This window comes from Mustela lutreola, chromosome 6, assembly GCF_030435805.1.
Source record: "Mustela lutreola isolate mMusLut2 chromosome 6, mMusLut2.pri, whole genome shotgun sequence".
Classification (NCBI taxonomy): domain Eukaryota; kingdom Metazoa; phylum Chordata; class Mammalia; order Carnivora; family Mustelidae; genus Mustela; species Mustela lutreola.
Window position 1 is genome coordinate 63,629,610 of NC_081295.1, and position 13,401 is coordinate 63,643,010.

General features: G+C 44.6%; 1 protein-coding gene across 1 annotated transcript; it reads right to left on the reverse strand.

Moving 5' to 3' along the window:
• Positions 1-997: 997 nt before the first annotated feature.
• Positions 998-9,483, reverse strand: HEBP2 (heme binding protein 2). Its single transcript, XM_059176334.1, has 4 exons — positions 9,137-9,483; positions 8,471-8,603; positions 7,515-7,695; positions 998-1,763 (listed from the first exon to the last, which is right to left on the reverse strand). Exons 1-4 carry the CDS (start codon positions 9,236-9,238, stop codon positions 1,565-1,567), a joined length of 615 nt encoding a protein of 204 aa, XP_059032317.1. The 5' UTR covers positions 9,239-9,483; the 3' UTR covers positions 998-1,564.
• Between the last annotated feature and the right edge of the window lie 3,918 nt (positions 9,484-13,401).

Sequence of the window (13,401 nt, forward strand, 5' to 3'; positions counted from 1 at the left end):
AGCACCAACCTGCCTTTCTCCTTCACCCCTTCAACCATCATGCCCTGGGAGGCCACAGTAGTCACTGCCTTTCCCACAACGGGCTTCCTCTCTGTGGAAGAAGACTCCAACCACCCCTGTTTTGACCTCAGTCTGTACTTCTAATCGATTCTTTCCAGAGTGACTGTTAACTCAAGCAAAAGACCAGGTGGGCAAAGTATCCCCGATGGGAACTGAAACTACCTGCTCAAGCAGTGAAGACTCTGTGTGATTGAGCCAAAGACAATGATCGACTGGATCTTTACCACCCACCCATGTGTACCCACCGACCTTTGTCCCATGTTGTTCTTAGATGAACCTGGAAGTATTTTCAGCATGTTAGAGATCGTCCTTAGACGCCAGACCCCAGTCTTCCCAGTGCTAGCCTCAATGAAATAAATTCCTTTCTTGTTTCACCACATCTCATCTCTCTGCCTTTGGATTTTGTCAGTGGCCAGTGGCCGAACCTGGTCTGTTTGGGACCCCCAGAGCCAGGTGCTTTGGCATCTTTGGGCTCCAGTTCATCTGACATCTGTAGGACAAGCATGTTCCAATACAATCAGGCACAGATTTCAACCTCCTTGATTCTGTGGCAGCCCATTCGTTCAATAATTATCATCATTTTTGTATGACCTCCCAAACTGCATGAAATACTTTAAAAATGCATGTGAATTTTAAAATTGCATGTTTGTATACATGCCTTTGGGAAAGAACATGTCTTTATTGAGTTTCAAAATAGGATAGAAGTCTCTAACTTCATAAATTTGGTCTCTGTCATGAAATATTATTGACCCTTCTAGGTACGGTTAGAATTTTCTTATGCAGTGGGGGTAGTTGGGAGGATGGGGAAGAGTAGCCCAGAGAATGTGACCCAGTCAGGTGCAAAAGAATCTGATTTTTTTTTTTTTAAGGCATTACCAGGATAACCAGGCATAATTAAATAGTCTTTTTTTTTTTTAATTTTTTATTTTATGACAGTGAGAGACACAGCAAGAGAGGGAACATAAGTGGGGAGAGTGGGAGAGGGAAGCAGGCTCCCTGCTGAGAGGAGAGCCCAATGTGGGGCTCGATCCAAGGACCCTGGGATCATGACCTGAGCCGAAGGCAGCCGCTTAATGCCTGAGCCACCCAGGCACCCCAAGAATCTGATTTTTGCTTTCAACTGAACTTCACCTTATGAGGCTTCACAGCCGTGCCACACAAAATACCTCTTTAATATTTTTATTGATAATATCTGGAGGGGATAACATCCAAAGGACGCAAATCCAAGTTGAAAAAGGCAACATCATGTGAAGAAGGGTCAAGTAACAGGACACTTCCCGGGAGCCTCACAGAAGTAAAATCCTCCAGAGCTGTGACTGATTCACATGTTTCTAGAATACTGTCACCTGTTCCCTGTGCATCTAGATAAAGCTTCAAACATTAAAAGGCACCTTGGAGATAAGCTCAATTCATCGTTCTCTCAAGTAGAGCAACTACTCTACATTTTACAGGTATGCAGTGCTGATGTCTACAGTAAGAAATGAAACTTTCTGGGGTTTTTTCCTCATTCATTTTCTTTGGATGGTTCATTTTTCTGAATCAACCACACTTCGTTATTTCTATCAAGCAACTTGAAAGGACTGTTGTAGACGGCTGTGTAGTAAACCTTCTCATTGAAAACTTTTCCTTCTTCCCTCAAAGTACTTGCTAATGTCAAAAGTTGTTCTTGATTTTTTTGAGCACTAGAGAATCCATCGAAAGCCCTGCGAAGGAGAAAGTAAATAACCATGAGTGATGTTCCTGCCGATGTAAATGTCAGTCTGAAAAGGACACTATGAAGGCTGGATCAGGTGCAGCTTCCCGGCCCCTCCCCCTCAGCAGCTGACTTTCCCAGCACCGCCTCGCCACACACGGAGGAGACCCAGGAAGAGGCATACGTCCCAGCTGCTGGCAGGCAGATTTGGAACTTTCACCATCTCGTGCTCTAACTCTTGCTTCTCAGACTTTCATGAGTGTGTACAGGTCACCTGGGAATCTTGCTCAAATGTAGACGCAGGAGGTCTGGGGTGGATCCCGAGAATCTGCATTGCTAACAAGCTCCCCATGATGCTGAGGCTGCTGGTCAGAGGAAATCCCCTTAGAAGACTCCCTTTCAGGCTTCTAATTTTTTATGGGATCATTCCCTTCCCCCCATCCCCCTTAAGAAAAGGGTAGGTGCCACATTACTGAGGACTATGATAGAGTTTCGACCCTATGAATTTATAGTCTAAGAGAAGAGGGGAACATTTTGGCAGCTCTTTACATATAGCCTGAGACGAGATTTAATGGAGACAGGATCGATATGCTTGGGAACACCGAGGATATTTCTGAATCAGGGGTAAGGGATGTTGTCTGGGTTCGGTCTGGAATGGTGGATGGCTTTGCTGGGCAGGAAAAGGGGAAGGAGAAGAAAAGCAACCAAAGTTCAAAAACACAAATTCATAGTGAGGCACAAAATGAGCTCTGAAAGGTGAGTCAGAGCCGGAAAGGGGAATCTCATATGATGGCTCAGGGCCCTTTTGAGATTATTGTGAAGGATGCTGAGCACAAAAGTGCCTTGATCGATCTGGGAAAGACAGATGGAAAAGAGACTGGAGGGAAGGAGCCAGTTCAGAGGTTGCTATGGGGATGGGGAAGAAAAGACAGTCAAAAGATTTAAATAACAAGTGGGAAAAGAGAATCGAAGTTTAAGTGTAGATTTTCAAGTATATAAACAAAACTATCCTGAGGTTAAATCATGACAGCACTCAGACCTAGCTAAGTTGTTGTTATGTATAGATGATGAATTTGACTTTGAAGAATAGGAAACAGAAAATCATGGATATTCCCAATATGGCTTCTTTTGCATAAGTTCTATTATCAATGTGCCAGCGGAAAAGCTTAGTCCTACCATTCTCCAGGTAAGATGTAAGGTCTCAAAGTACAAACCATGTGTATTTCATTCAACGATGTTCATGAGACACCTAGAATTGTTCCTGGCACACAGTATCTTTTAAACCCTCATCAAATAGTGTAGGAATCTAATACGCACATGTACATGAAATAAAATGCTGAAGATAAATTGATAAAACTGTTCTAATTTTCAGAATGTTGACCAATAATGATAATTCTGAACCATATGTTTACCTCCTAAATCTATTATTTCCTTAATGAAGAGCCAACGCTTAGTCTGTTCTGCCTAAAGGAAACTTGCTTTCAGATCCTATTTCTGCCCTGACATCAAATCTCGAATCCCCCTAGTTAGAAATCATCTTTTGTTCTCCGAATACATATTGTTCTACAATGACCCATCACAGCTTTATTCAGTACACAAACATATGAGTCTCTTCCCACGCACCTGCCTTGCTAGGAGCTGCAGGGTATGAACAGAGGACCATGCTCCTGAATTGTTGAGAAAGTTACAGTCTGTACCTCTATCACTCTAATTTAGAATAATAGAAGAACAGAGTGACTAGCTAACTGGAGAAACTGAGGAAGGCATCACAGAGGAGGTACCATTTGATCCAAGTCCTAAAGGACAAAAGTGGATGCTCCAGGAAGAGGAGAAATGAAGAGCTAGAACTAGTAGCAAAGTCAGGTGCACGTTTTAATATTTTACGGAAATCAACTCATTTAATCTTCATGGCAACCCTATGAGATAGGTTGTTACTATAACTATATATATTTTACAGAAGAAGAGCTTTGGGCAAGGAAAATCTGAGGAACCTGCCTGAGGTCACGGGTAAAGACATGTGGAAGGTCCTAGCCACAGTGATCCAGTAACAAAAAGAAATAAAAACCATCCAAATTGGCAAGGAAGAAGTAAAACTTGAACTATTTGCAGATGACATGATAGTATATATAGAAAGCCTGAAAGACTCTGCCAAAAAACTGTTAGATTTGATAAATGAATTCTGTAAAGTTACAAGATACAAAATCAATTTACAGAAACCTGTTGCATTTTTATACACCCATAATGGAACAGCAGAGAGAGAAATTAAAGAATCAATCCCATTTACAATGGCACGAAAAGCCATAAGATCCCTAGGAATAAACCTAATCGAAGATGTAAAGGACCTGTACTCTGAAAACTATAAAATATTGATGAAAGGGGCACCTGGGTGGCTCTGTTGGTTAAACGTCTATGTTCGACTCAGGTCGTAATTCCAGAGTCCTGGGATCAAGCCACATGTTGGAGGGAGGGAGGAGGTCCCTCCTCAGTGGGGATTCTGCTCCTTTCTCTCTCTCTACCTCTCTTCCCCCAACTCCTGCTTTCTCACTCTCCCTTTCTCAAATAAATAACATCTTTTAAAAAATAAAATACTGATGAAGGAGACTGAAAAGGACACAAAGAAATGGAAAGACATTCCATGCTCATAGATTGGAAGAACAAATATTGTTAAAATGTCTATATTACACAAAGCAATCTACATATTTAATGCAATCCCTATCAAAATACCAACAGCATTTTTCACAGAGCTTGATCAAACAGTAAAATTTATATGGAACCACAAAAGACCCTGAATAGTGAAAGCCATCTTGAAAAAGAGAACAAAGCTAGAGGCATTTCAATTTCAGACATCAAGTTACATTACAAAGTTGTAGGAATGAAAATAGTATGGTATTGACACAAAAATAGACACATAAATTAATAGAACAGAATAGAAAACCAGAACTAAGCTCACAATTATATCATCAATCTTTGACATAGGAGGAAAGAATATTCAATGGGATATTGGATCATCTCTTCAACAAAGAGTACTGGGAAAATGGGACAGCAACCTGCAAAAGAATGAAATTGCCACTTACTTGCACCATACACAAAAAGATTCAAAATGGGTTAAAGACCTAAATGTGAGACCTGAAACCATAAAATCGTAAAAGATAACACAGGCAGTAGCTTTCACATTGCCCGTAGCAATCTTTCTAGATATGCCTCCTAAGGCAAGAGAAACAAAAGCAAAAATAAACTATTGGGAATACATAAAATTAAAAAACTGCAAAGTGAAGGAAACAATCAACAAAACTAAAAGGCAATCTACAGGATGGGAGAAGTTACTTGCAAATGACATATCTGATAAAGGGTTAGTATCCAAAATATATAAAGAACTTAGAAAACTCACCACCTAAAAAAAACAAATCCAATTTAAAAATGGGCAGAAGACATGAACAGACATTTCTCCAAAGAAGACAAACAGATGGCCAACAGACACATGAAAAGATGCTCAATATCACTTATTAGGGAAATGCAAGTCAAAACTACAATGAGATACAACATCACACCTGTCAGAATGGCTAAAATCAACACAAGATACAACAGGTGTTGGCAAGGATGTGGAGAAGGGGGAACTCTCTTGTGCTGTTGGTGGGAATGCAAACTGGTGCAGACACAATTTGCACTACTAGTTATTTACCAAAAAAATACAAAAACACTAATTCGAAGGGATACATGCACCCTGATGATTACAGCCTGATTATCTACAACAGCTAAAACAGGGAAACAGCTCAAATGGGTGAATGGATAAAGAAGATGTGTTATATATACACAGTGGAATATTACTCAGCTATAAAAAGAATGAAATCTTGCCATTTGCAATGACATGGATGGAGCTAGAGAGCATTATGCTAAGCAAAACAAGTGAGAGAAAGACAAATGCCATGATTTCATTCATATGTGGAATTTAAGAAAGAAAATAAATGAGCAAAGGGGGGGGGAAGAGAGGCAAACCAAGAAATAGACTCTTAACTATAGAGAACAAACTGGTGGTTACCAGAGGGTGGTGGGTGGGGGAGGGGTGGGACAGGTGATGGGGATGAAGGAGGGCACTTGTTGTGAAGAGCTCCGGGTGATAGATGGACGTGCTGAATCCCCTGAAACTAATATGACACTGTATGTTGACTAACTGGAATTTAAATAAAAACTTAAGAAAAAGGAGAGATGTGGAAGAACATGGGCTGCTTGGGGAAGAGTGGGAAGGTTGCGGAACATAACTAGTGGGGAGACACGGCTGGGCCACGTTATAAAAGACATTGTGAACAATCTGAACTTCCCCCCACAGCAAGTGGAAAGTCACAAAAATTTCTAGTGAAGTAACGGGTTGGGGTTTTTGTTTTGCTGTTGTTGTAGTAAGAAAGACCATGGATTCCTATGAGGAGCACGAGGGGAAGGACAGGTTACTCCCAGCAGCCGGGAGGCTACTGAAGTGGAACAGTCAAGACCTGAGATGAAGAGACATCCGAGCATCTACTGAGTGTCCGGCATTGTGCCGAGCCCTGAGGGATACAGAGATGATTAACGTGTGGTTCCTAGTAGATGACGACCTGAAGAAGTCACAGGGAAGGGGAGAATGGAACAGAATTATGGATCATTTCCAAGGAGACTGGATCGGATCTCACAACCAGTTGTCAGGGAAGAGTGCACTGATGATGGCCTTGGAGTCCTTGCTGGGGAGGTTATCTGGTGGAGGAAGGTCACTGCTCACATACATTGAGGACTGGGAAAAGGCTCATTTGTAGAGCTGTTGAGTTTAATCCCCATCTACCCCCCCAATGGAAATGTCCAGCAATTAGGGTAATCAGGGCTGGATACACCAAATTTTGAGAGTCACTAGACACATGTGGTTGAAGTTTTATAAACAGATCACCCAGAGCAAGTCTGCTTTGATGTGGGGGTCAATGCGAGCTGTCAATATCACTTCCTGGGTGAGAGAGAGGAACAGGAGGAGAAGAACGGCAAGACAGCGACTTTCTGAGACATAACAGGATGAATCAGCATCAAGAGAACAGACGAGGCAATACATGAAGGCCCCAGGGGTCACACGGGCAAGAGCGGTCATCACATGACAGGCAAGGGCACTGCTGACGGTGACGACGGCGTTCCCAAGGAGATAGTACGGGCTCCTCCAGACTGTCCGTGGAAACAGAGACAGATTCCTTTAGCGGGTGAGTGGTAACAAGAGGGAGAAAGGAATAAAGTGACTCCAGTACGAGAGTCTTAGCATGTTCTGTGCATGTTTTATATTTCAACAGAGAGAATTTAAGAATGTGTTGAACAGGTACTGGAAGCCAGAAATAGTACAAGGAAACACTTGACTGAAGAGAGGCAATGACTGCCAGAAACAGCCAGCATCCATTGGGCTGGGGCACAGAGGAAGAGTCTGGGGCTATCAGAATCTAGAAGCTAGGAGGACGGGTACTGTGCCCTGTGTGTTAGGACTTTTGTTCAGGGTTACCTCAGTGGTAGGTGGAGAATAATGTGCATCGTGTCTTAGCTGTGTAAGGTGTGCAACAAGCTCTTCATTACATGAATTGATTGTATCTTGCAGTAGCCCCTTAGTAACACATAAAACTAAGCCAGGAGGGAAACACCACGAAAACGCGTTAGACCTCTTTTTTGACAGAAGGGTGAAAAGCCCGCTGAAATTGCAGAGGAGCAAAACCGAGAGCAGGCAAGGAAAGCTAGCAGTGGGCAGGGCCATAAATTATCTACCACTTACCGTACAAACACAGTCATTTCAGCTCTGTCTTCAATGAAGACATCTGACTCTGAGGGCCGGGGCGGATCGGATTGCTGCTCAGAGGGGATGTACAGGGAAATGGTAATGATAGACTCGCTAAAAGGACCTGAACCGGGCTCCACGTAGCTTGTCACCGGAGCTGTCATCTTTATCTTCATCTCTGGACCATAAAATAACATATTTAATGCCATGAAAAGACTGTGAAAACAGATTTAGTTTCTTTACGACTACTTCTAAAAACGTAACCTATTATTTTTTGGTTGGAGTTTCCTGACTTACATTATGTTACTGACTTAAAATTTACCTTTGAGATAATTTTCATCCTTAAAAAATAAGGGCAAAATGATTCAATTATCCTCTGGCCACATTAAACACTTTCTCTACTATTAATATTTTTGGTTAATAAAGTCTAGTTTTAGGGATGGAAGGGAAAATTAGAGATCATATAGTCCAGTCTTGGCTGTCTGTCTGTCTTTCTCTCTTTATTTCTCTTTCTCTTTCTTTCTTTCTTACAATTCAGAAACTGAGATCCCACAGGCTAGGTGACCTGCTAAAACACAAATAGCGAAAGAGACCAGCCCAGATATCTTGAGACCCTGAATCTTGGGTTCTTTGTACCTTCCTGCTTCCTGATGACTCTTAACCTACCAGTCACCAAATTACCTCGAAGCACTAGCCATGAAATGGACTTAACAGTAGTTACACAGAGGCCTAGCTCATCCAGCAGAAACAGACAAGAACAGAGGCTGAAAAGCACTAGCCTCCTCTAGACTCTGCTCAGGATCCTGAGCAGAGTCCCTGTCTTCACACACTAAGTCTTTGATGATCTCATTATTTTTCTATTCTAAAGTATCTCTCTTTAATAAGCTAAAACACAAGAATAAGCCAGGGGACTCGACCACAATATATATAATTATAAGGTAAACTGTCTTCACCTTTCTCATTTTTGCCTTGAATGTAGCCGTTCAGCTTTGTAAAACCGGTCTGGATGGCTGAATCCCAGTCCATGGACTCAACGGAAGTGCTGACCCACTTGGCGGGTCCATAGTGCCGGATCTCGTAACTTCGCTAAAATGGAACAGAGAAAACTGGGGGAAGCAATTCAAAGAAGGCAAGACGTGAGAGGCAACAGTCCAGGTTCTTTGATCTCAGGTCCACGTGGGATGGACCCCTGGTTCTGGTTCCTTCGACCTGGCGGGGCCCCTCCCCCGAGGCTCCCATCCTCGGATGAGAGACTGTGGAGGCCTCCGCCCCCCGCAGAGGTCCGGAGTCGCTCCGTTGAGATAACAGCTAGCATCTGTTAGGTCCTCTGGGCTGGAGAGTCCTCTGCGGGCTCTGAGACCTGATCAATTCCTTTTTCTTTTTTTAACCTCACAAGAAACTGAGATGTGGCCAGTTGAAATGGAGATGTGGCCATGACCTAGGGTTATGGCTAACTGACCGAATTTTCCCCTCTAAGCAGGAACGGACTGGGGACCCAGACAACTTTTTTAAAAAATTGAAGTTTTTACTTAAATCTGCAGGACCCTCCGGTCCCACTGCAAATCCTCCAGCGCGCTCCGGCCCGCACCCAACCGGCCGCGCCCGCGGGAGGCGCCTACCTGGGGGCCCGCGTCCTCCGGGACCGTCCACCCCGGCGTCTCCACTGCTTGGGCCGCCGCGCGCTCGGCTGTCGCGGGGTCCGGCTCCAGCACCTCCGCCATGGGTGGCGCCGTCGCTCGGGGGGAAAGAGGCTGACGAGCCGAGCCAGGAAGGGGCCGCCCCGCTGCGCGCCGCGCCCGCCTGCCCCGCCGCGAGTCCCCGCCCCGGCGCTGCCCGCAGCCCAGGTCACCCGGCCGACGCGCGTCCCTCCTCCCCGCAGTGCGGGGGACCCGAGTTCTCAGGAGCCCGCCTGCGCTTGGGCCGGGAGGGGGCGCTGCGACCGCGAGGGCCCCCCGATTCCCACGCCGGCAATCTGGCGGGGCCGCGTCCCCTCTGCCGGGACCCCCCACTCCTGCCCCGCCCGAACCCCGCAGCGGTGAGGGCGGGAGACAGGATTGCAGGGTTCGCTTAGGCCGGAAGTCCTTTGGGATTCCCTCCCGTCCCCTGCGCGCAGAGGTGTGGGCTGTGGAAGCCGGGGGTGGAGGACTCAGAGACTGGCTTGCGGGGTTTCTGGTGTAACAGGTTTGGGAACCTCTCCGCGGCTCCACCCGCTCAGGAAGCCTGTTCTGCAGATCGGTCGACTCCCGGGGATCGGCGTGAGCTCGGCCTGCACCCTGGGTGCACTCAGTGGAGGCGGGAGGGAGCCTGCTCGCCCGGTGGGAGGGTGGACAGGCTGCCACCTGGGACCTTGGCTGTATCTTCTGCCCCACCTCCCACCCCCTCCCGCCGTGGGCCCAGAGCTCTGTGCACGAATCGGATCCCGGGCGCAGCCAGAGACATGAGGTCTTACTCACACCTAGAAAGTGTCCATGGTGCCCAACAGCCACCAAGGTCCGCCGGGGGAGGAGTCAGATGGGGCTACAGCCAGGCCTGGAGACAATCTTAAACTGTCCTGGTTTAATGACCTTTCCCTGAAATGCTGAGGCGGTCCCACTAGAACTATCAGGCTGGAGGGAGGGAGGTGAAAGGGGGGCAGAGAAATGAGGGGGTACAGCGACAGGACTCTGTGCTTCTAAAACTTTGTGGTTGGATTTATTCTTTATTTTTCCTAAGAGCTTTACTGAGATATAATTCACATTCTATCAAATTCACCCATCTAATGTGTACCATTCAGTGTTTCAGTGTATTCACAGTTGTGCAACCATCACTACAATCAACTTTACATTTTTCTTAAAGACTTTTATTATTTATTCCACAGAGAGATAGAGAGCACAAGTAGGCAGAGCGGCAGGCAGAGTTAGGGGGAGAAGCAGGCCCTCGGCTGAGCAGAGAGCCTGCTGGAGGGCTCAATCCCAGGACGCTGGGATCATGACCTGAGCGGAAGGCAACCGCTTAACTGACTGAGCCACCCAGATGCCCCACTATAATCAATTTTAGAGCATTGTTATCACCTCTTCCTGGACTCCAAACCCCATACTCCTTAGCCATCACTCCCCAATTCCCCATTCCCCAGCCATAGGCAACTACTAATCCCCCTTCTCTCTCTATAGGTTTGCTTTTTCTGGCATTTCATATAAATGAAATAATGCAGTGTTTTAAGGTCCACTCTCTCAGGGCTTATAGGGAACAGAACCTTATTGCTCAGGGTTCTGGATGTGGAAAGTCCAAGATCAGAATGCTAGCAAGTTCGGTGCAGGCTCTTCTCCGGGAGGCAGACTGCTGATGGCGTCCTTACAAGGTGGAAGGGGCAAGGCAGCTTTCTCTGGCTTCTTCTATAAGGGCACTAATCCCATTCAGAATCCCATTCTCTGGCTTCTTCTATAAGGGCACTAACCCCTCCTGACCTATCACCTCCCAAAGGCCCCACTTCCTAATACCATCACATGGAGCATTTGGTTTTCAAAACATGAGTTTTGGGGGGATGCGAACATACAGACCATATAGGATGCAGCGTGTGGTCCTTTATTGCTGACTTCCTTCACTGAGCAAAATATTTTGGGTTTCATCCATGTTGTAGCATGCATCCTTGCTTCACTCCTTTTGGTGGCTGAGAATATTCCATTGGATAAATATTTTTCATCAGTTGATGGATGTTCAAGTGGTTTCAAACTTTGGGCTATTATGAAGGATGCTGCCACAAACATTTTTGCCCAGGTTTCTGTATGACATGTTTTCATTTCTCTTGAGTAAATTCCGAGGAGTGGGATTTGCTGGGTCAAATGGTAACACGGCATTTAACTTTATGAGGAACAGCCAGACTGTTTTCTAAAGTAGGTGTACCCTTTTAGATTTTCATCAGCAGGCTGTGAACATTCTGTTTCTTCATACCCTCACTAATGCTTGTTATCACTTTGCTTTTCGATTATAGCCATCTTATTGTGCATGCCTGATGTAAAAATAAGGGTTTTTTTTTTTTGAGCTACAATTTACATAATGTAAGATTCACTACTTTAAAGTATACAGTTCAGTGGATTTCAGTATTTTCAGTATGGTATACAACCACATCACTATCTAATTCCAGAACATTCCATCACTCCAAAAAGAAACCCCCATACAATTGAGCAGTCACTCCCAATCTCCAAAACCTCCTAGCCCCTGGCAATCACTAATTTATTTCTATCTCTGTGGATCTGCCCATTCTGGACATTTCATTTAAGTGGAAATAACATGTGTTCTTTTGTGACCGACACCTTTCTCGGAGTGTAATGTCTTCAGAAGTCATCTGTGTTGTTGCATGTATCAGCACTTCATTCTTTTTTATTGCTGACGACCATCCCATTGTGTGGTCCTACTGTTTTTAAAACAATTGATGTCCTCTTTCTCCTTTCCCCTTCCCTGTCCTAACAAGTGGACGCATGATACTTGCTAGTGTTTACATCAATTTTATCATTATGCTGATCTAAGTTTGAATTCTTTAGTGAAGGCAAAATAATGAATTTTGACTGATTTTTTTTTAAACAGTTTGATTATTTTAACTGCTATCACATGTGATCCTCTGCTTAAGTGACTTGGCAAAGTTGGGAATATAATTTTCTTCTCAGAAAGTTGCTTTTTTTTTTTTTTAAGATTTTTATTTATTTGACACAGAGAGAGAGATCACAAGCAGGCAGAGAGGCAGGCTGGGAGAGCGGGGAAGTGGGCTCCCTGCTAAGCAGAGAGCCAGATGCAATTCGGGGCTGGATCCCAGGACCCTGAGATCATGACCTGAGCCGAAGGCCAGGCCGAGGCTTAACCAGGCGCCCCTACTTCTCAGAATGTTTTAAGAGAAAAAGAAATAATTTACATTGTTTAAGATTCCTGTTGTTCTTTTCATCTGCAGTTGTAGAAAACCTGAGGCTGAATTTGGAGACATTCATTTAATAGGGTGTGGAATGCCCAATTAATGAAGATAACAGCAGGTGACTCAGTTATCTATATTTATAAGGTGATAATTAGCCACGTAGAAGAACAGAAGGAAGGAAAGAAAAGGATTTATTTCAGAATAATAGGATTTCAGTTAGCATGAATTTAATGAGATTCAGAAGGCTCAAGTTTTATACCCATATGTCAAAATGATCTAGCTAGTTTTCTTGTTGATTAATTATGGCAAAATTGTTCTATTAGCACATATTTAGTCACTGTTTGTATGACATTATGAAAAAGATACTCTGTTGAAGCTTTACAACACATGTGGTGGTGCCATTGGGGGAGAGAGTGGGGGTGAGAACAGGTTTCTCCACTTCACCCCAGCAGGGGAGGAAGCCCCACACAGCCCTGCAGCAGTGGCCGAAGTCAGTTCTCATGACTTGAAGCAGCTTTGTTCTATAAAGTCACCATGAGTGACACCTGGGTGGCTCAGTCAGCTAAGCTGCCTTCAGCTAAGGTTATGATCCCAGGGCCCTAGGACAGAGTCCCTCATCGGGCTCCTTGCAGTGCGGCGTCCTACTGCTCCCTCCACCTGATGTTCCCCCTGCTTGCACTCTCTCTCTCTGACAAATAAATAAATAAATCTTAAAAAAAAAAATCAAGCATCACGAACAATTGAATTAATGAATCCCGAACTATTGATTCCAGAGGAAATACAGATGTAGGTTCCTGTGAACCTCCGGTTACATCTTTGCCAACTACTCACTAAGTAACCTTGTTTTATATGCGTTATTGTATAAAGAGACCTTAGTTAACAGATATTTTTGGTTCATGAACATTGAGATCTTCACCAACAACACGTAGCTCGTACTTTAATGAAGCTTATATAACACTTGTATCTCCTCCACTTGAGTGCTATGTTCGGAGGCCATTTTAAGCA

Bases quoted from the DNA above. Each gene is read 5' to 3' on its own strand.
- HEBP2 (XM_059176334.1), bottom strand. From the start codon at position 9,238: ATGGCGGAGGTGCTGGAGCCGGACCCCGCGACAGCCGAGCGCGCGGCG. The intron at 7,696-8,470 runs GTGAAGACAGTT...TTTATGGTCCAG, and splicing joins TCAAGGCAAAAATGAGAAAG to AGATGAAGATAAAGATGACA. The intron at 1,764-7,514 runs GTAAGTGGTAGA...TCTCCTTCGCAG, and splicing joins GAAATGACTGTGTTTGTACG to GGCTTTCGATGGATTCTCTA.